General features: G+C 35.9%; 1 protein-coding gene across 5 annotated transcripts in view; it reads left to right on the forward strand.

Moving 5' to 3' along the window:
• The window catches only part of ARID4B (AT-rich interaction domain 4B), a 185,072-nt gene that overhangs the window by 89,222 nt on the left and 72,979 nt on the right, over window positions 1-22,871 (forward strand). For all 5 annotated transcript variants that reach the window (XR_007515305.1, XM_049868572.1, XM_049868571.1 and 2 more), the window contains exons 3-6: window positions 4,696-4,806; window positions 10,551-10,616; window positions 14,758-14,848; window positions 17,474-17,553. Coding sequence is in view for 4 of the 5 variants with exons in the window: in XM_049868572.1 (XP_049724529.1) it covers window positions 4,696-4,806; window positions 10,551-10,616; window positions 14,758-14,848; window positions 17,474-17,553 (348 nt within the window). In the remaining variant the exon portion in view is untranslated. The remainder of the gene's footprint in view (window positions 1-4,695; window positions 4,807-10,550; window positions 10,617-14,757; window positions 14,849-17,473; window positions 17,554-22,871) is intronic.

The raw sequence follows: 22,871 nt of genomic DNA on the forward strand, positions 1-22,871 counted from the left end.
TTTATACAACTTTTTCAGTGACATTAGTTACATTTTTCAATGTGTCAGCATTCTCTTTAATTGTATTCTTATTCTTCCATTTGTAGTAGACTAATGTCCCTGCCCCCTTATCTTCTCATCTTTGCTTTAGAGGAAATGTTGACCTTTTGGTGTCATATAGATGGATTTTTAGTAGAGCACTGTACTTATGGGTAATATCCTTTATTTTGTTTGCCACTTCGTTGTTTCGCTAAAAGGTCATCTTGGGGGATAGTTTTGTTTCAAGATTTAAAGAGTATCTCAGGGTAATACTTTCAGAGTCCTTTGGTCTCAACTGGTCCAGTTAGTCTGGCTTTTTTTAAAAAAGAATTTGAGTTTTGTTTTACATTCTTTGTCTGTTCTACCTGGGACCATCTATTGTGACCCTGGTCAGAATGGTTGGTCAGTAGTAGTAGCTAGGCACCATCTAGTTCTTCTGGTCTCAGGGTTGAAGATAAAGCTGTGGTTCATGTAGGCTGTTAACCTTGTAGATTCTTTCTTCTCTGAGACTTTGGTTTCTTTCTTACTCTTTTGCTCCTGATGATAGAGACCAGTAGCTGTATTTTAGATGGCCACTCACAAGCGTTTAAGACCCTAGGTGCTACTCACTTTACCAGGATGCAGAGCATGAACTTTGTGATCTATATTATGCCACTCGACTCAGTTGTCCCATGAGACGAAGGTCCTAAGCCTTCAAACCTAGAAAACCAATCTCAAGGTGAAACATAAATGATTTTTGGGTGACAATCTTATACCCTGCCACTTTGCTGAAATAGCTTTCTTGTGAAAAAGCTATTTGTGAAATAGCTTTCTTGGATTTTTGTATATCATAATAATGATAGTTTTACTTCTTCCTTTCCCATTTGGATGTCATTTATTTCTTTTTCTTGCCTGATTGCTCTGGCTAGAACTGGTAGTACAATGTTGAATAGCAGATATCCTCGACTTGTTTCTCATATTAGTGGGAAAGCTTTCAGTCTTTAATCATTGAATATGATGTTAGCTGTAAGTTTAAACATAAGTGTTCTTTATCATGTTGATCAGGGTACTGCTGGCCTTATAGAACGAGTTAGAAAGTGTTCCCTTCCTCTTCAGTTTTTTGGAAGACCAACCATTTTTAAATTGCTATTTTCTTGATTGATTGTTCCTTAGTTGCTGTAAATCTTTTTACTGTTTCCAAAGTTCTGACAAAGTTGCTTCTGACAGTTTTATCAGTTTTCCTTTTTTTTAACTGATGTTTCTTGTGAAGGAATGGGAGTTTGGAGTTCCCTACCCTGCCATTTTGTAGTTTTGAGTTAAATTATTTCTCAGTATTTTATTCTTTTTATGTTATTGTGAATGGAATTACTATTTTTTAAATTTCATTTCAGATTGTTCCTTGCTAATGTATACGGTAGAGTTTTGTGTGTTAATTTTGTATCCTGCAACTTTGCTGAATTTTTATATTATCTGGAATGACTCGTTTGCGCACATTGAGTGTTTCATAAATACACCAGGAATCAAACTAAGTGTTTTTCTAATATTGGCCCTATTTACCTGACGTGGAAACTGAAGTCAGAGAGGTTAAATAGCTTGGAAATATTTATCTAGTTAGTATAAAGATAGAGCTGGTATTAGATGTTTGTCTTTCTGCCTTGAAAAGTCTGTGCATAATTAGTGTGCTCTGTTGCCTAATTATGCAGATGATTAAGAGTGATAACATATGCTCTTCTAAAATTACATGTACAAATCTGACCATGTACATTATGGATTTTATTTGTGTTTCTGTAGAAATTCTGGTTTATATTTTGGTCAGCATTTAGAAATAGTTGCACAGTTTTGCTGCCAGATCACTATATGTATCTTGCAGTGTCCTAGTCTGACCATCTTTGTGACCTTGATGCTTTGATACAGGCTTCTTAAACAAATGTATATAGAATTCGAAATACTGTGTTATCTAATTTATGAGATAAATTGGGATAGCTAATGAGTGAATTTGCATAGTTAAGGTGATGCAAAAGAAAGACCAGAACATTGATCATTGTTTTTCCTGTGCTCTAACAAATTGGCACTGCTTTAAAAATGTATTTCAATTATAGCAACTTTTTATTAGACTCTTTCTGTTGCCAGCATTTTTCTAAGGCATTTCTTTTACATGTTAGTTCCTCTTTATGTGTTAGAGCTTGAATGAGGAAAAATATTATCCTTCAAAATAATAACTTTCACCCCACAACATTTGAGGTAATTAATACTTTTCTATCGACATGGATTTTCATGTGGTGAGGATAGCTTAAGTGGATAGGCCTAGTTTGTATTATGGGTGGGGAGGAATCCCCTATCTCAAATTAAAGTCTAATAAATCTGCCCTATTTATATCTACGGAAGCCCTGGTGGTGTGGTGGTTAAGTGCGACGGCTGCTAACCAGAAGGTCGGCAGTTTGAATCCACCAGGTGCTCCTTGGAAACTCTATGGGGCAGTTCTACTCTGTCCTATAGGGTCGCTATGAGTTGGAATCAACTCGACGGCAGTGGGTTTTTGGTTTTTTTGTCATATCTACAACAAACTGTAGATATTTTGCTAGTATTAAGTGTGAATAGTAATAAAAGTGTACATAAATGGCTTTCTGTGTACTAGTAGTCTAAATATATTATTATTCTATTCTTTTTTGTTTAAAATTCTCCATAATAAAAAAATTTAAAAAGCTTATTACCATCTCATGAATATTAGTTCCTAAGTAGGCACAAATGAGCAACTTGGAATTGATTTCTTGTTTTCTTCTTTGTCTCATCATTTCTGGTGCCACATCAAGCTTCATTTACCTTATGCTATTTATTTCTGTAAATAAAATTTTACAGGCTAATAAAGAAGGATTTGTTAATGGCGGGGGGGAGGTTACAGGTTGTGAAAGTAATGAGCCTATGATATGAAAACTGTCCTACCATTTGGGCTTTTCTAGCAGTAATACCCGATACGAGTTGAACGACAAAATGAATTAATATCTTTTTGAAATTTCCTTACACTTTCCAGTCAAGTGTTATAAGTGTCTTTTGATATTCTTGCTAAAATAAAGTCACTAGCCTTCTATAGTTGAATTAAAGTTTTGGAGAAGGAGAATAACATTAAATAAGGGCAAAGACAAATAAGTAAAGTAAAAAAGCATTTATTAACTTTTGCTGTGAAAGTAGTGTAAAGGTATTAAGCTATAGTTAATTAATAATATAAATTAAAAAAAAAGTAACACAGAAATGATTATCCTTCTATCAGGGTATTCTGCTGTTATAGCATAAATGAATTGAAATGTAGGCTTTTTTTCCTAAGGAGATTTTCAAAATTATATATTTGATTAAAAAAAAAAACGACTTTTAATGAAATAAGTAGAATGTGAGGCAAATGGCCATTTGTGCATCTGCTTGATTTTTCTTGGTTTATTTGATAACCCCCCTTAAAAAAAGTTATTAAAGTTGTTTGATATTTGATAAAATTGTGGCACTTTTTGTAGTAGCACTAGAATGTCTTTTAAAAGATCAGTTCGTGTATTAGCCAAAACTGTTAGCTGTAGGTTTATTTTAAGAACAGATGAAATAAACATTTTCAGTAGTCAGTGCTACTTAACAGCATTTGCCAGTGTATGTTCTGTGGAATTTCTGCAGAATATTAATAGAATAAAAAGGGTTCTTTGGACAAATGGATTGGGAAATACCAAGTTAATATTTAGACTTTTGTTTTCCTTTTTTCTGTTGTAGGGCTTGCCAAATCCTTTAACACATTTTTGTGAATCTCCGAAGATGAAACAGAGTGTGGGTACATTCAATAAGCTGATTTCCCCAAACTTCCTCAATGTTTTCCTTCTTGATGGAATATCTTGGGATATTAGTATTTCTTGAAAACACTTTGGAAAAAGCTGCTTACCTCATCTTCATTTGGCTATACAATTGATCAGTATAATCAGAAGAACGATTTAGGACTATAGATCAGATGCAGAAATGTGTCTGATTACAAAAAGTCAGAGCAGCTAGATTAGGACAGTTAAACTCTAAATCATGAGTCAGGAGACCTCGTAGAAGAGTAGATAAACAGCGAACACATGCCAAAACATTTGAGACGCTTTGGCTAATTTTTATTTGAGACTTCCCAGATTGGATTTCTTCATATAGTTTTTCATCAGTTGTTCGTGTACAGGTTATTTTTTTTTTTTCCTTTTGTGCTATTCTACCTTAGAATTGTCCAGATACAGCTAGAACAGCTTTTCCGAATTTGGGTGGCTGCCAAGATAATAGCTAAATATTTGAGAGATGTTTCTCAGACTTTGAGCTCTAAGGTTCTGCCTTCTGGCAAATAGACTCTTCTGTTTGAATGATCATATAGTAAATATTTGAGTGAATAAGTGGGTAGATGAAGAGGAGTGGGTGAAAAACTGTATTTCTGATAGGGTTAATTCATAACATGGACCGCAGATATTTAATAGAAAAAAGATGCCTTTGTATTTTTTATGATTTATATTTAGCACATTAAATAGGCTTTATGATGAACATTCTACTCTTAAAATTTGTGGTGTTTTATAGATTGTCCTTGTTAACAAATATGTTTAAACTATTATATGTTTTATAGCTATACCAGGATTAGATCTGCTGTTCTGAAGTCTGATTGTGGGAAGGAATTGGAGAATTTAAATATAATTGTATTTCTTTGCATTTTAGGCCCTTGATGAGCCTCCCTATTTGACAGTGGGCACTGATGTGAGTGCTAAATACAGAGGAGCCTTCTGTGAAGCCAAGATCAAGACAGCAAAAAGACTTGTCAAAGTCAAGGTACAGTATTTGTAGACGTTACAAATCATATGTACAGTATTCAATATTTAAACTCTTGGCGAATGTATCTAAGAATTGTTTTTCTGCAAGATGAATTTCTAGGAGTAATGGTTGTCAAAACATACCTCAAAAATAAAGAGTTATTGATTTTAAAATATTCCAATTGGAATGAAATTAGATTATCACTGTTGGTATTTTAAATGCCATTTTCTTATAGACTTGATGTTGTTTATATTGTTAGCCTTTTTGTATTGTTAGAGCTGGGAAAGGATCTTAGAAATCATCTAGGTTAGTTCCTTAATTTTACTATGAGAAAAAGGAGGTTTATAGAGGTTTAATAATTTCTCCAAAGTATTATAGCAGATTAGTGGCAGAATTGATTTCTAGGATTTACAATCTAAATTAGGCAATAGCCTTTAAAACATTAGTTTGAATGTTACCAATTAAATAGACTGTAAAGCTATTACACTTCCAGTGGAAAGTATCAGAGACTTTTCTGGAGCTTATTCCATGCTTATATGCCTGAGTTCCTCCCTTAAGCATGTGTGTGTTGGAAAAAGCTTCTTGGGTGATTCTAATTTGTACTCCTGGGTTAGAACCATTGTGAAAAGGCCTTTAAATTGACTGTAAGCCCATAAAATGTTAGTCTTGGCCCCAACCCCCGTCAGTTTCTACATGCTTAGTGCCTGTGAGTTTCATCGTAATTTGATAATGCAAGTGCTCTTACACTGCTCTTATAGTGGCATTTCCTGTTCTCGTTTCACACGCTGGTGTTGCCGGAGCACTCAGGTTTTTTGCCACTCCTATCCTAGAGATGAAGAGAAAGGTTTTTTGTCAGTTTTCACACTTCTTCTGACAAGCTACTGCTAGCACATGTAACACATTTGTGTGAATTAGATGAAAGCCCTCCATTCTGGTGGAGGACCTCATTGGCTGAGCTTGGCATGCAGTTAGCACTTTTGTGCCAGTTAGAAAAAAATCTGTCTTAGAAGAAGCACAGCCAGAATGCTCCTTAGAAGCAAGAATGGTGAGACTTTGTCTGATGTACTTTGGACATATTATCAGGAGGGTTCAGTCCCTGGAGAAGGACATCATGCTTGGTAGTACCCACTGCCGTCCAGTCGATTCCGACTCATAGTGACCCTATAGGACAGAGTAGAACTGCACCATAGAGTTTCCAAGGAGTGCCTGGCGGATTCGAACTGCCAACCTCTTGTTTAGCAGCCGTAGCACTTAACCACTACGCCACCAGGTAGAGGGTCATCGAAAAAGAGGAAGACCCTCAACGAGATGGATTGACGCAATGGTGCAGGACCTGGCAGTGTTTTGGTCTGGTGTACATAGGTTTGCTATGAGTTGGAACCGGCTATACGCTACCTAACTAACAACAGAAAAAGGTGCTGTCTTTGTGCAGGGGCAGCATCACTCTGGGACCCGTGTCATGGCCCACAGAGCAAAGGCTGGATTTTAGCCCTCACATGCACCATCAGCTGGGCGTCCCTATGTAATGAGCAACCAGGAAAATGACATGTAGCAGTCCTTCGATTTCTTGCCACTAATGAAAGGAACAAAACCATTGGTACCCTTCTGTACTGCCTCTGCTGATAGCATTGAGTGCCTTGTGCCTTGTAAATAATGGATATCTAAAACTTATTTTTAATTTCTTTTGACAACTCTTAAAAATCTGTTTATAATCAGAATTAATGATTTTCTCAACAGGTCTGATGGTATATTTCTTTACTGGTGTAATTTGTTTATGATTCAAAGTTAATAATTTTTTAAAACAAATTTATTGATAAAGTAAAACCTCTGAAAGCCGGAAACTGTGTAAGGTGGAAACTTGTCAGGGAAGGAAAACTCTTGAGTATTTTCCACTAATAGTGAGCGATAGAAAAGTGGTAAGACTGTACCCTGTCAAAGACAGAGCCTTGTGAGACCTGGAAAAACAAGGCAGTCCTGTTGAGTTCTGGCTATCACAGGTTTCACTGTACATTTCTTCACCAGTTTTCATGTATTGAGCATTCACTATGTGCTAAGCACTATATTCAGTACGGAAACTCTAGAGTTACGAGTTAAGTGGCTTAACAGTCTAAGTTTAAATAAAGTGTGATAATGTTTTTGTGTGACACAGAAATGCCTGTGGTCCTGTGGGTACAGGGCATATTCTGTTGTAGCTGGCTTATGAGCCTGTTACCTGAACTGATTACCACATACATCTGATAAGACCGGTCCTAGTGTGTTCAGTTCCTGTAAGAACTCTTTAGCTTTGTACAGAGAAAACAACTTTTTCTGTACTGTGTGCTGTAAGCTGTCATCTTTTTTGTCAGCTAATTAAATATTTAAATTTGAACTCTTTATTTTAATTTTCTTCTTGTCTAGTTTCCCATTCTCACATTGCTGTACTGATACAGAGAGAGGCAGTATAGACTGTCTAGGCTTGAGTCTCAGCTCTACCACATACTGGTTTTGTAACCTTGGCAAACCAGTTATATGCATTTTTTGTTCTCAGTTTTCTTGTCAGTAAAATGGGAATAATTGTACTTATAGCAGAATTGTGAGGATTAAATGTTTAATGCTTGAGCCTGATAACTCAGATTTAAAAAAAAAAAACAGTTGCTTTTGAGTGGACTCCAACTCATGATAACCCTATGTGCATTTCATGTGTTCAATTCCAAGGAGCCATAAGACTGCTAGGATGAGGATAACACCCCATGACATCAACAACTACGTAGGTGCCGAGTCCGTCTAGTATGATTGAGCCGCACACAAGACACTCGCAAAGTGTTGGCAAATGAAAGTCGCAAGTTAGGGAGTTCACGTAACTCCCTCCACTTCAGACTAGTCACAAGTTAGGAAATTCGCATGACTGCCCCCCACTCTAGACCTGTTACAAGTTAGGGAGTTCAGATGACGTCTCATACTTCAGACCAGTTGCAGGTTGAAGAGTTCATATGACTTCCTCTGTGTCATACCTGTTGCAGGTTTAGGGTATTCATGTGACTGCCCCTGTCCCAGACCTGTCTCAAGATAGTTTGCATGACTACCCCCACTCCAGACCCATTGCAAGTTAGTTAGGGAGTTCACATGACTCCCCCTACTCCAGACCAGTCATAAGTTAGGCAGTTAGCATGAGTTCCCCCATTCCAGACCAGTTGCAATTTAGGGAGTTCACACGACACCCCCACTCCATACCTGTTGCATGTTAGGGAGTTCATATGACTTCCCACACACCAGACCAGTCGCAATTTACGCAGTTCACATGACTCACTTCACTCCAGACCAGTTGCAATTTAGGGTACTCACATGACTCCCCCCGCTTCATAGCTTTTGCATGTTAGGGAGTTCATATGACTTCGTACACTCCAGATCAGTTGCAATTTAGGGTGTTCACATGACCCCCCCCACACACAAATCGCAAGTTTTCCACCTACTCCATACCTGTTGGAAATTAGGAATTTCATATGACTTCCGACATTCCAGACCATTCGCAAGTTAGATAGTTCATATGGCTTCCTGTACTGCAGACCTGTCTCAAGGTAGAGTTCACATGACTCTCCCAACTCCAGACCAGTTGCAAGTTTGAGAGTTCTCATGACTTTCTCCTACTCCATACCTCTTACAAGTTAGGAAGTTCATATGACTCCCCCCACCCCAGACCAGTTGCAATTTAGGGAGTTCACGTGACTCCCCCCACGCCAGACCAGTTGCAGTTTAGGGTGTTCACATGATTTCCCCCACCTCTAGATAAGTCACAAGTTAGGGAGTTCGCATGACTTCCCCCCTGCTCTATACCTGTTGGAAGTTAGGGACTTCATATGACTACGTACACTCCAGAGCAGTCGCAAGTTAGGGAGCTCATATGATTTCCTCCACTCCAGACCTGTCTCAAGGTAGAGTTCACATGACTCCCCCCACACCAGACCAATCACAAGTTTGGGAGTTCACATTGACTTCCTGACCCCATACCTGTCGCATGTTAGGGAGTTTGTATGATTTCCTCCACTCCATACCGGTTGTAAGTTAGGGAGTTCACATGACTTCCTCACTCCCGACCAGTTGCAAGTTAGGGAATTCATAAGACTTCCCTCCACTTTTGACCAGGGACCCCACTATACCCTTAGATCCGATAGTTTGTGGCAGAGACTCAACAACTCCCTTAGAAAAGGGCTATCTTTAAAAACATAAAAAGGATATACCTGAAGAGATGCACAGGTGAGGTCTGGAGGAAGTTTCTGAGCAGACTTTGAAACTTCACATCCCCAGAGATTCCATGTCCCCAAAACTTGAGGTCCTCCCACATACATCATCAATTCCAAGGAATTTCCTCATCATAGGCCTTTCTTAGCTTAGGCGTAGTCAATGATCAAGGACTTACTGCATGTATATGATCGATGGAATCAGTGAATATGTGTGATTGATTGTATCATGACCCCCTCCCTTCCTGAAGTTATTCCTGTTGTTGTTACTGTTAGTTGGCCTTCCAACTGATTTTTGACTCAAAAAAAACAACAAAAAAAACCCCCGTTGCCGTAGAGTTGATTCTGACCCTATAGGACAGACTGGAACTGCCCCATACGGTTTCCAAGGAGCGCCTGGTGGAATCAAACTGCCGACCTCTTGGTTAGCAGCTGTAGTGCTTAACTACTACACCACCAGGGTTTCCAATTTTGACTGATAGTGACCCCATATGCAGAGTAGTAGTACTCCATAGGTTTTCAAGGCTGTGACTTTGGAAGCAGGCCTGTTTTCCGGGGCACCTCTGGGTAGATTCGAACCACCGCCTTTTCTGTTAGTAGTCAGGGGCTTAACCATTTTGCTACACCTAGGGGTCTTAGAGGAGCCCTGGTGGTACAGTTGGTTAAGTGCTTGCTGCTAACCAAAAGGTTGGTGGTTCCAACCCACCAGCCACTACTTGGGAGAAAGATGTGGCTGTCTGCTTCCATAAAGATTTACAGCCTTGGAAACCCTAAGGGGCTGTTCTACTGTGTCCTGTAGGGTCACTATGAGTCAGTCAACTCAGTGGCAGTGGGTTTTGTTTTGTTTTTTTTTGAGGGATCTTAGGGGCTCCCACTATATTTGCACATAGAGGCATCTTGAATGCTGGCAAATTCTAAGAGTTATTTTCAGGAAACCAGAAACAAAGGCCAAACCAAGTTTTTTGTCCCACACGATGTCTGTGAGAGTAGAACTCTGCACCATAGGGTTTTCCGTGACTGTGACTTTTCTGAAGTAGATTGCCAGGCCTTTCTTTCAAGGGCCTCTGGGTGGATTTGAACCACAGACCTTTAGGTTAGTAGCTGAGTGCTTAACTGTTTGTGCCACTGAGGGATATTTAGATAGCTCTTAGTAAATATTTGCTGCTGCTTCTTATTAATAATACAGGCATTCATAAAATGATACAGTACCTAAATAGCCGAAGATCTCCGACTTTTCCTCTTTGTATTTTAGGGAAAGAAATTACACAAGTAATCTAATAGCTGATAGTATTGAATAAAGTATGATATGTGAAACATGGAGTAGTTTAGATGTGATGTCATTGGTTATTTTTATTTTTAAAAAGTGAGATATAATCTGGGCAGTTGTCTAAGGAATTTTCACTTACTCTGTCGAGGGATTAGGATCTTATAAACTAAGCAGCTGTTAGTTTCAATTATTTGTATTAAAAATATGTATTATAGCTAATTAATCGCTTTGATTTTTTTGTGTGTGTGTGTGTGATGGCTGATTAAATTTGTAATTTCTAGGTAACATTTAGGCATGATTCTTCAACAGTGGAAGTTCAGGACGACCATGTAAAGGGCCCACTAAAGGTAATTCATTTATTAAAATATTTATTATTCTAATGTTTGATTGGGAAACATTAATATTACATTTGGTCATTATAAAACATGCACTGGCTATTTTCTTATGAGTAATTTTCTCTAAAAAGACCAATAGAAAAAAATAGATTTAATGTTAAATAAAACTTGATATAAAACATGCACTGGCTATTTTCTTATGAGTAATTTTCTCTGAAAAGACTAATAGAAAAAAATAGATTTAATGTTAAATAAAACTTGATATGATTAAAAAAAAAAAAAGATATGATAGTAAAGCTTAATTAACAGTGTGTTCAGGAATGAAATGACTGTCCAGGAAGTATTGACTGTTTTTACTTACCTGTTTCAGTCCCACCTTATTTCTATTACTAAACTGATGGTTGTGCCACAATTAATAGATGATGAACTAGGAATTAGTGATGAGAAAGTTCCATGACAATCTAAAAAGGGAGAAAATTAAACAACAAAAATTCAGAGCTCTAAATTCTTTGGAGCAACTACTGGCAAATGAAATGTTTTAAGGATAATCAAGCAGTTTTATGTAATGAGCATGTCCATATTAACACACTCCATTTTCCTCATTGGCCAGTGAAATAAATCCTGCTTTACTTTAACTTAACGAGAATGTGTGGGTAGCCACTTGTGTGCACTTTAGCCCTTCTAAATGTCTGATAGTGGATGTTGGTCTAGCTAGGAGAATTTTAAGATATGCTAACAAAATTGAAAAAACGTATGTGCACGCAAAAAAAAATTCTTCACCGATAAAACTGTCCTTTTTAGAAAGAGATGTATGTGCGTAATCTGTCAGTTTTTGTTTGTGGTTGAATTTTAAAACTTCTAATTGGATCCCACAGTATTAGTACATTGTGTGTGTGTGTAGTAGGTAGTATGGAGAAGTAAAACTAATAAGTTAATTTTTTTATGTTGCCTTGTAGCAATTACTTTCCACTATTGCTGTTCTGTAGATGCCATCTTTAATGTTACACATGCATGCCCACCACCTGCAGGGACAAAGGGATAAAAACATGCTCAGTTATAATAATGATGTTGCCGTTATTTATTTAGTGCTTAGTATATGCAAGCACTGTGCTAGTTGTTTTGCACGTATTATTTAATCCTCATAACAGAAGAAGAAACTAAAGGGAACATAAGTAATTTGGCCAAGGTCCCATAACCAGTAATGGCAGAAGCAAAATTTTGACAGGCTCTGAGCCTGTAATTGAACCATTGTGCCTTCTTGTACTTAGTATGCATACACCTCCAAGCCTTACTTGGGTATTTGCTTCGTAAGCGCACCAACATGTCTCTACTGCTTGGCTCACCTGTTAGGCTGGCACATGCCCTCCTGGAGCACAAAAAAGGTTCAGTGTTTGGAAAGAACAGAAAGGGCAACTACTTTGTAGCTTTAAGCCATTTTCCTCCCATTGTACTGATCCAGCCTTTTTGATAGTGGCAAAATTGGCTTATTTTGTTTGGTCTTTCTTATTTTATGAAATTTTCTTTGTATATGATTAGGACTTAGGACCATTTTGGTTTTGACAAAGGCAAGTATATCAGATTTTTGTTTCAAGATTATTGGAACATCTCTCATGTCTATGAATTATTATTATTATTATTTTTGGCCTGTAGATTTTGAATTGTTTCCTAACATACTTTTAGCTTTCTATGAACTGATAGAAAAGTGTCAAAATTTGGACAAATGTTTCTCTTAGAGCAAATAAATGCCCCCCCAGAATGGTCATTTTATCTTAATAAATTTTCAGTAATGGTTTATATGAAAATAATACCTATACCGCTTCACTATGAAATAATATAATCATTTTATCTGAATAAATTTTCAGTAATGGTTTACATGAAAACAATACCTAGACCACTTCACTATTAAATAAAAAAATTATACCAGCCATTTGTTATAGTCATTTAATGAAAGTTCTGTTGATTTGCCTGAGTTACCCTCCACCCTTTTGGGAATTGTGTGGGGTTAATAGTCTCTTGTATGAACAAACATGTTTTCATTGTCACTATAAAGATCACGGGAATCCCTGGATGGTGAAAACATTTAATGAACTCAGCTGATTAAGAAATGTTAGAAGTTCAAGTCCATCCTGAGACACTTTGGAAGCAAGGCCTGGTGATCTGCATCAAAAAAATCAGCATTGAAAGCCCTATGGAGCACAATTCTACCCTGACACACATGGGGTCACCATGACTCGATGGCAACTGTGTTTTTTGGGGGGCCGGGAGTTGGGTATAAAGATCATATAAATGTGATCAACAACACTTTCTAGATCAGATGGAAAATATTTTAAATGGTTGTCTTGCACAGTCTAACCTTTAAGGAGACCTCAAAGCTATTTCTTATTTTTCCTTCTCATTCCATAACCTTCTTTAAAGGAGAGTGGTGGTATAGGACAAGGACAGTCAGTTCTGAAGACAGCCATTCTCAAAGTGGGATCTGAGGACTGTTGAGGGCTCCCTCTTAGGGGGCTTGTACGGTCAAAACTTTTTATAATAGTAATACTAACGTTTGTCCTTTTCATCATGTTGACATTTTCACTGATATGACACAATTGGGGTAGAACTGCTGGCAACTTAACATGAATCAAGTCAGTAATAATTTTTTCTTCACCACCATGTACTCTCAGTTAAAAAAAAAAGGCCAGTTTCACTTAAGAATGTCAGTAAAGAAACAGTAAAAAATACTAATTTTATTATTGAATACAGATAATTTTAGTATTTCATGTGGCAAAATAAGAAATACACATAAAGCACTTCTGTGATTTGAATTATGAAGTAGCTGCTTTTTTAAATGAATACCATTTTTCTTTGACTGAGACACTGGCTATTCGGAATGGTTTGTTTGGCAGACATTTTCTCAAAAATGATCTAAATGTATCTATCACCTGAAGGAAATAATTCACAGTATATGTTGTTAATGATAAAAGTCACCCTTTGAAGCAAAAAATAAGAACTTTGTAAACTTGTATCTGCCATTGTGAGTTGGAAAGCCTCTTAATACAGAAAGACTTTTCTGATGAGAGCAGTGATGTCAATGAATGTGATTTTTGATGTTATATAATGAAATGTGTCAATATTTAGAAGGCCTGTATAACTCAGCAAATCAATATTTTGCACATGACCAATGAATAGTGTTACAAAAGTATGCATAGCTAAAAGGACCATTCAAAGTGGAAGATAGGCCAGTGGATTTTAATGTCATAGCATGAAAAATTCATTGATACGATTTTAGAGTCTATATTGCAACTAGCTCTAAGAACCTACCACTTGGTGAGTTTTGGAATAGTACCAAAGAAGAATATCCATAGTTTTATAAAAGACTGTTAAAATACTCCTCCTTTTTCAGCTGCGTATCTTTGTGAGGCCAGATTTTCTTTACGTATTTCAGTCAAAACAACAGATCACAGCAGATTCTATGTAGAAGCAGATATGAGAGCCAGCTATCTTTTATTAGGCCAGACATGAAAGAGATTTGCAAAACTGTAAAATGCTACTCCTCCCACTAAGATTTGTTTTGGAAATTGTTGTTTTTCCTAAAAAATAGTATTTGTGCCCATATGTGATGATTTATTATTGTTTTAAAATGAATTAATATTTAAAAAAATGTTTTAATTTTTAATATTTTAAACATTGATAGATACAATTCAAGTAATGTAATGTGGAAAGAGAGTTAGGAGCTGACTTTTTAAATAAAACATGGAATGGCTGAGCACATATTTACATAATGTATTTTGCACGTACAAATTCCTTCCTAAGAACATCTATATCTTTATTATAATAAATACAAAACATGATTTAAATAAATAAAAAGTATGATTTATTTTTGTCTGTTAATCTGAAATCATTTAACAAGTGTGGATTTACGTAATTATTTTAAAATTTGAGTATGGATTCTGAATTGATTAACCTACAAGTTAAAGATTTGATTTTTGTTAATTGTTATTTTTGTTTATAACCTCCTGGTCTTTTGTTATTAGGAATTACTGGAAAAGAAAAGTAAATCATAGGATATACCCTAAGAGGGAAAAAGCCTCATTTAAACATACATACAGAAAACAATGTTCTCTTCATTTATTTTTAGAGTTTTCCTAACTTTTAAAAAAATGCTTTTTAGGTAGGCGCTATTGTCGAAGTAAAGAATCTTGATGGTGCTTATCAGGAAGCTGTCATCAATAAACTAACAGATGCAAGTTGGTACACTGTAGGTAAGGGAAGAAATTTTCTTTTAAAAGTTTATTTTCAATTACAAATAAAACTTACTTTAAAATAATACAAATGAAACAAAAGTTCCTTGATTCACCTCTTCCCCTAATGCAGTAGACATTATTACTTTATTGGCTGATATGTTATGGGTTTGTATCTTTCAAAAAAAAAAAAAAAAATTTTTTTTAATGAATATGTACATACATTTAACATAATTTTAAATTATTTAATGTGTATGTTATACAAATGAATTTCTAGTTTTTTTCACTTAAAATATATCTTAGAAAAAGTTCTTTCAACTGTAGTATTTTATTTCATAATATTCAATGTACTGTTGTTTATTTGTTCTTAGTGATGATATTGCCAGTTTCTTTTGCTCTGTTACAGTCAATGCCGGATGGTATGTCTTTGTACACGCACATTATCTTAGTATTTCTCAAGTATATATGCTAAGGAATAGATACAGGTTGAGGGAAATATATTTTTTATAACTTTAGTATCAAATAAAATCACTTTCTAAAAAGTATTAATTTACACTCCAGTGAACAGTATATAAGTATACCTGTTTTCCTAGCCCTTGCCAAATTTGATGTTATTAACCTTTTTAAATTTTTGTCAGACTGGACACAAAGGAGTATCTTGTTTTTGTTTTAATGTGCCTCTTCCATGATTACTAGTGAGATTGAATATCTTTTCACATGCTTATGGAAAGGAACATCATTTCATCTGTAGTTGTTGTGAATTGGTGGTTAATCATCTCTTCCTGTTCTCCCCTCTTCATTCTTGGGGTGGTTTATCTTTTTCTTAATATTTGTAGGATGCGATTTTTTTTTTTTTTTAAATATATTCTGGATATTGACCCTTTGCTACTTAAGGTCTTAAGCTGCAAATATTTTTCTCCTGTTGCTTTGCCCAGTATCTTTGCTTTTAATTTTCACATAGTCACCTTTTCCTTTGTAGTTCTAGTTTTGAATCTTGATTAAGAAGGCCTTCCTTCTATCAGTATTATTAATCTATTCTCTAATAGGTTCTTTGACTTCTTTAAGTTTTACAAATAACTTTTTACTCCACCTTTAGTGTATTTTTTTGAGCAGTCTGAAATAATATTTTTAGATTAAAAATAATTAATGTTTATTTCCTAAATTGATGACCAATTATCCCAGTATTGTTTATTGACTGATTTTTACTCTTTAATAGCCAAAAGATGAGAGTAAACACTTGAGTAAAATGTCAGAATTTGAAATAGCATAGGTGAGTTTTGTTTGTATTTTTGTGGGATGAGGAAAAACCTGATGAAGAGAGAGGGGAAATTTGATTTTGAGACATAAGAAAACATTTGAATCATTGTGGTTTACAAAACTGAACAGTTCTATGTATTAAGCCTAGATGGTAATTATGTGTGATAGTCTTAAAAATATGACACTTTTATTGTTGCATAACTTAGTTATAATATTTTTTAAATGTGCTAAATATTACTGAGTAAAATTTTGGTAGTTGGGCAAAAACTGTGGTTTCTAAATTTCAAGGGCTGGCAACTTTATTTAAAATAGAGACACACTCTTTTTTATGATTCCTGAGGAACATAGTACAGGTAGTCCCTGACTTATGACAGGAATCAGTTCTGATGACTGTCATAAGTCGGTTCTGATGTAAGTTGAATACCTCATTTCAGATTAATAACTGATGCTTCTTATGGTACCAAATGCTAAATAAGATTCATGCTATAGGCCTGGTCTCCAGTGAACTCAGAGTCGTAAGGGCTGTTGGGCGTAGGTGAAGTTCAGTTGTCATATGTTGTTGGAGTTTGAACATTGCCGAGATGGCAGCCATAAGTGTGGTTCGTCATTACTCGAATATGTTGTAAGTCAGGGACTACCTGTATATCATAAAATTATGTACATATGTTATAATGTATACATATATTTGTATGTGTAAACTTATGGCAGATTTGTCAAGACATTTCTGTGTTTTAAATTCACTGATTTAAATCTCAGTGAACGGCAGTTTTGCTCCCTAGGGGATCTTTGGCAATGTCTGGAGACATTTTTGGTTGTTGCAGCTGGGAGTGGGGTTGCTGCTGATTTCTGGAGGTTAGAGGCCAAGGATGCTGCTAATCCTACAATACACAGGACAAGGCTCCCACCACAATTATCTGGTATAAAACGTCATTAGCGCTGAACTTGAGAAACCCTGCTCTCAATAATGAAAACAGAGTCTTTTTCTAGGTGCATTTTTTACTTTCTGTTTCTTAGGTAAATCTGTCGATACCGAACAGCAGGAAATTATGCCTTTCCTTTACCATCTTGAGAAGGGTTAATTAGGTTAATTAGGATTTAAATGATTTCCTCCTGAAATGGTTGCATCTTTTTTTGGTGTTTCCTGTTTCAAAGAAGGTGTTTTAAATTTAGACATATTAACTTCTTTCTGGCTAGGAATTAGAAAAGATAGTCTAGTACTTTATATTTGAAGTTGTTCCTTAGATAACATAAAATGTAAACTGAATTTTAAATGTAATGTTTTTAAACAAAAAGCTTTATTTGCACTCAGGAAATTAAATGATAATTTATATCATCTTGTTAATCTTTGAAGAACTCTTCAGTAGCTTCCATTTTTATCTCCTCTCATAGTTTTCGATGATGGAGATGAGAAGACACTTCGACGATCTTCACTGTGCCTGAAAGGCGAGAGACATTTTGCTGAAAGTGAAGTAAGTAATCACTGAATGAATCATTATGTCTGAATGTTGTATTAAAGGGAGCAATTTTTTTCCCCTCAGATAGATATACTTTCATGTTAATCAGGAAAATTTGTTAGTACGTAATACCATTATAATGTAATCTGTGAAGCCTCTTTAAGGCTTTGTTTGAGCACCAGGTTCTCTCTTCTTTGTCTAAAATATTTTAGCACTTGTCTACAAAGTACAGTGGGCTTGTTTAATTATTATCTTTAAGCAACTGTTACATAGACTCCTTTAATTTTTAGGTAATTGGAGAAAAGAGATGTCTGATTTGTAATTCGTTTGAACTGTGTCATAATTAGGGACTACATGCAGTCCCTAACTAATAATAATATCTGGCATTACTACAGCCTTTACTCAAAGAAACCTTACCTCTGACTACCCTTTCTAAAATAGTCCCTTCGTTTACTCTTCATCATCTTGGTTTAGTTTTCTTTATAGCACTTAACATTACTTGATATGTACTTAATTATTTATTATCTGCCTTTCTTACTAGAATGTGTCACAAGGGCAGGGAATTTGTTTTCGCTACTTGGTTTCTAGTTTCTATAACGGTGCCTGGCACAGAGTAAAAGAAATAAACCAAACCCACTGCTGTCAAGTTGATTCTTCACAGCGATCCTATAGAACAGAGTAGAACTGCCCCATAGAGTTTCCAAGGAACGCCTGGTGGATTTGAACTGCCAGCCTCTTGGTTAGCAGCCGTAGTGCTTCATCACTACACTGCCCAGAGTAGAAACTGAATAAATATTAGTTGGATGAATAAATGAAATGCATGAATTTGCCAGGGACTTTGCTATATGCCTTACATACATTATATCATTTACAACATTAAACCTTAAAAACTATTGTTGTTGAATCAATTCCGACTCATAACGGCCCTATGGGACAGAGTAGAACTGCCCAATAGGGTTTCCAAGGAGTGGCTGGTGGATTTGAACTGCCAGCCTTTTGGTTAGCAGCCAATCTCTTAACTACTGCACCACCAACGTTCCAGTTTTACAACATTAGGAGGTAGATTCTATTATTAGCTCCAGTTTACACATAAGTAAGCTATTGTTCAGAGCTGGATCTCAAACCAGAACTTTCTAGGTCCAAAGTCATGCTCTTAAATTAAAACATGCTGTTAAATTACTGAGTGGAGGGATCACAAAGCTTTGTAAGTCAGTAGTTTGCAATTCAGAATTTTAAAAATAAGATACATTGTTATAAATGGTGTTATATTCTCTAGTCCGGTCTATAAATATTAATTAATGCACTGTGTTGCAGAACTGTGATTTCTTTTTTATAATCACCATTTAAGGAGCTCTGGTGGCACAATGGTTAAGCATTCGGTTGCTAACATAATAGTCTGCTGTTCGAACCTGCCAGGTGCTCTGCAGCAAAAAGGTGCGGCAGTCTGCTTCTGTAAGGATTACAGCTTTGGAAACGCTGTGGGGCAGTTCTGTTCTGTCCTATAAGGTCGCTATGAGTTGGAATAGACTCTACAGCAGTGGCTTTTGATTTTTAGTCGCCATTTAGACCAGTGTTTCTTTGAGGACATTTTAATAATATTAAGCTATTACACTTTATTTTGTTTTACTTGAAAATATTTGATTGAATGATTGAATTTCGATATAAACTCAGATTTGAGACATCTTTTAAATACAGGTTCTTTATATTATGATCCTTGCTTATCTTTCAAATTTCATATTCTACCATGTTCCTGTACTTCTGCCTTACAAGACTACTTGGTGTTCCCAGATTATGGTTCATACTGTTTGGCTTGGTTCTACCTGAGTCCTGTTCCTCTCCAGTTGATGGAATTTTACTTTTTCTTTCTTTCTAATTGTGCTTTAGGCGAAAGTTTACAGAGCAAAGTAGTTTCTCATTTTTAAACGTTTAATATACATACTGTTTTGTGACGTTGGTTGCCAACCCTGTGACATGTCGACACTTCCCCCTTCTCGACCTTGGGTTCCCCATTTCCATCTGTGCAGCTTTCCTGTCCCTTCCTTCCTTCTCATTGTTGTCCCTGGGCTGGTGTGCCCATTTAGTCTCGAATAATGGTCGAATTATGTGTATTATTGTTTGTTTTATAGCCTTTCTAATCTTTGGCAGAAGGGTGAACCTCAGGAGTGACTTCAGTACTGAGTTGAAAGGTTGTCCGGGGGCCATACTCTCGGGGTTTCTCCAGTCTCTGTCAGACCAGTAAGTCTGGTTTTTTTTGTGAGTTTGAATTTCGTTCTACATTTTTCCCTAGCTCTGTCTGGGACCCTCTATTGTGACCCCTGTCAGAGCAGGCAGTGGTGGTAGCTGGGCATCATCTGGTTGTGCTGGACTCAGTCTGGTGGAACCTGTAGTTTTCTTCATTCTCTCTTGCTCCCCAGATGGGATGAGATCAGTGAAATAGATGGCCACTCAGGAGCTTTTAAGACCCCAGATGCTACTCACCAAAGTAGAATGTAGAACATTTTCGTTACGAACTATGTTATGCCAATTGAGCTAGACATTCCCCGAGGTCATGGCCCCGACAGCCCTCAGCCCAGCAGTTTGGTCCCTCAGGGAGTTTGGTTGTGACTATGAAGCTTCCATGACCTTGCCTTGTACAAGTTGTGCTGGCTTTCCAGTATTGTGTACTGTCTTACCCTTCACCAGAGTTACCACTTTATCTATGGTCTATTTAGTGTCTTTCCATCCTCACCCCTCCCCTCCCTCGTAACCATCAAAGATTGTTTCTTTTTGTGTGTAAACCTTCTCATGGGTTTTTATAGTAGTAGTCTCATACAATATTTTGTCCTTTTGTAATTATTTCACTCAGCATAATGCCCTCCAGATTCATCCATGTTGTGAGATGTTTCACAGATTTATCTAAGCTTATGTAATTCTTAGAATAATTTCATTACTTTAGTTAGACTATGTGTACATTTATAGTCAGTCAGTGAGTATGGGCTCTTGAAGACTCTTAATTTAATTGTTCATCTGTTACAAGAATTTTTTTTTTACAAGAAGGCATGAGTCTTGTTTATTAGGTCTGAGAAATATTTGAAATACTATATTTGTTTTTAGCAGAAGAATTATAAATTGGAAAGGTTCATAAGACAATTGTATTATATAGGCAGAAGTAATATGAGTAAATAATTTCAAAAAGGATCGGGTTTGCTGTGTTTCCATGAATGTGTACACTTTTATGTTTTGCTGGAGGGAAATTAAAATACTGGTATGTGATGCCTTACCCCTTTCTTGAATTCTTTCATATTGCTCCTGGGAGTTTCTAGCTTTTGCTCTTTAATATAAATCAAGACAAATTCTGCCCTCCCCTGAGTTGTTGCCATCACTTGAAGTAAATAAAGGTGCTCCTGCTTACCTGAACATGGGTTGAGAGACCATGGGCAAGATATATGCTTCTTAATGTTCTGACTCTTCATTCCACACTATGACGAGACTATGGTTTATTTGAAAATTCGTATGTGTGATTCCTAGACAACTCTTCAGAAATCCTGGATGTTTTCTTTCCTGTAACAAGTGAAATGACTAACAGATACTGAAAATAGAACTCACAGTGTTAGTAGAAATCTCTGCTTTCAAGAGAGCAGCATTACTTTCCCCCCCCCCACATTTAGTCCATCTGTTAGCTTGGCAGAAAGTGAATCCAGATTAATTTATTTTCCTTGTTTACCAAATATAGCACTTTGAAATTTTAGTCCCCTTGAGAAGCATAATTACGACAAGCATACTTGCCATTAAACATAATTAATGACAAGTAACTTCTGAGAAGTTTCTGTTTGGCATATACTGTGTTTGGACCAGCTTTTGCCTGCAAATGATATTTTTTTTTGGAGTGCCTGGTTTAAGGATACTTTGCACAAGATTAGATTCCCTACAAACTAAGTTCAAAAGATAAGGGATTTTGCCCTACAAAAGTTAGTGATTTTTGTCTATCTTTTGAAGGAATCAGCCTTCATTTAATCTTTTGTGGCTAGTACCTTTTTCCTGTGCTATTGTCTCATGCTAGTTTTTGGATAAGTATCTTTAATATATTTACATACATTACATATATTCTTAGGATTGTTAATATGCTTGTTTTCACATTTTAGGTCATCATTTCAGCAAAATTATCTCAGTTTTTAAAATAAAAGTTAAAATTTTCTATTTAAAACCTTAGTTTGTGTTGGAATGTTTGATCTTTAAACCTAAGTTGATGGTTTAAACCTAAGTTGATGTAATACCTTGGTTTGTAACTTTGAGAAGTCTTTTTATCCTAAAGAGTTTCCCACCCTCACTCCCACCTTGATGGCTTTCCTGGAATCTCTAGCCCCCCTGGAGTTCATGAAATTATCTGTGAGCGCACAGGTTCTATTTAAAAGAAAAAAAAAAAAATTTTTTTTTTTTGTTCTATTTAGGTATCCAAAAAAAAGAGCATCTGTGGAAAATGAAGAGAGTAGGAATACTATTAAAATTGATATTTAGAGAATTAAATCAGTTGGGATATCATAGCTTCTTGAGTTTAATACCTAAACTTTTTGGATTTATAAATCTTTTCAGGAAACAGTTAAAAAAAGAATCAAAGAAGTGTCTTATATTGAGAAATAAAGAGAATCATTACATAATTCCTTTTTCTTCTTCCTGCCTCTAGCCATCAACCAATCCCTTGCCTAGAAATCATTATTTTTGTATGGGGGTGAGGGGCGAAGGGATATGAACTGCCCAGTTTATAACCAAAAAGAAATGTTCTCATTGACTGATTGTTACCTACATACCAAGCACAGTATTGGATGCTGAAGATTAAAAAGGAAGAGAAGTTAAAATACTAGATATAGAGAAAAACTGAATGAATGTTTACAATTTTCTTTAATAAGGTTTATTGCAGAAAATATTTGCAAAATAGTATAGTGTATGAAGCCTTTTTTCAAGCAATTGATGTTAATGCTAATAATAATGATTTTTGTTTCTGGTCTTTAATAAGAATTCTGTTTTATGGATTATGATTCCTTATGTAGAAAGGAAAATTTGAGTTGCAGTTAGACTCAATCTAGGCCTTAGCTCCTTACAGATTGGTGTCTTATCTCTCACATCTGTGCTTCCACTGAGCTGTGATTGTTTTGTTTTATATTTTACTCATTCCTAGAAATCTTTCAACCTTCAAATAGATAATGAAATAATCTAGGGAGAACAACTACATTTATTTTCAATATTTTTTTTTTTCCAATAATGGGCTTATTCGTTTTTATTCTGGTATCTTTGAAACTAGAGTTTTCTTTAGGCAAGTTGCATTTTAGTCTTTCTTGGAGAAAGTTTTATACTTAAAA

This window comes from Elephas maximus, chromosome 24 (genome assembly GCF_024166365.1).
Source record: "Elephas maximus indicus isolate mEleMax1 chromosome 24, mEleMax1 primary haplotype, whole genome shotgun sequence".
Classification (NCBI taxonomy): domain Eukaryota; kingdom Metazoa; phylum Chordata; class Mammalia; order Proboscidea; family Elephantidae; genus Elephas; species Elephas maximus.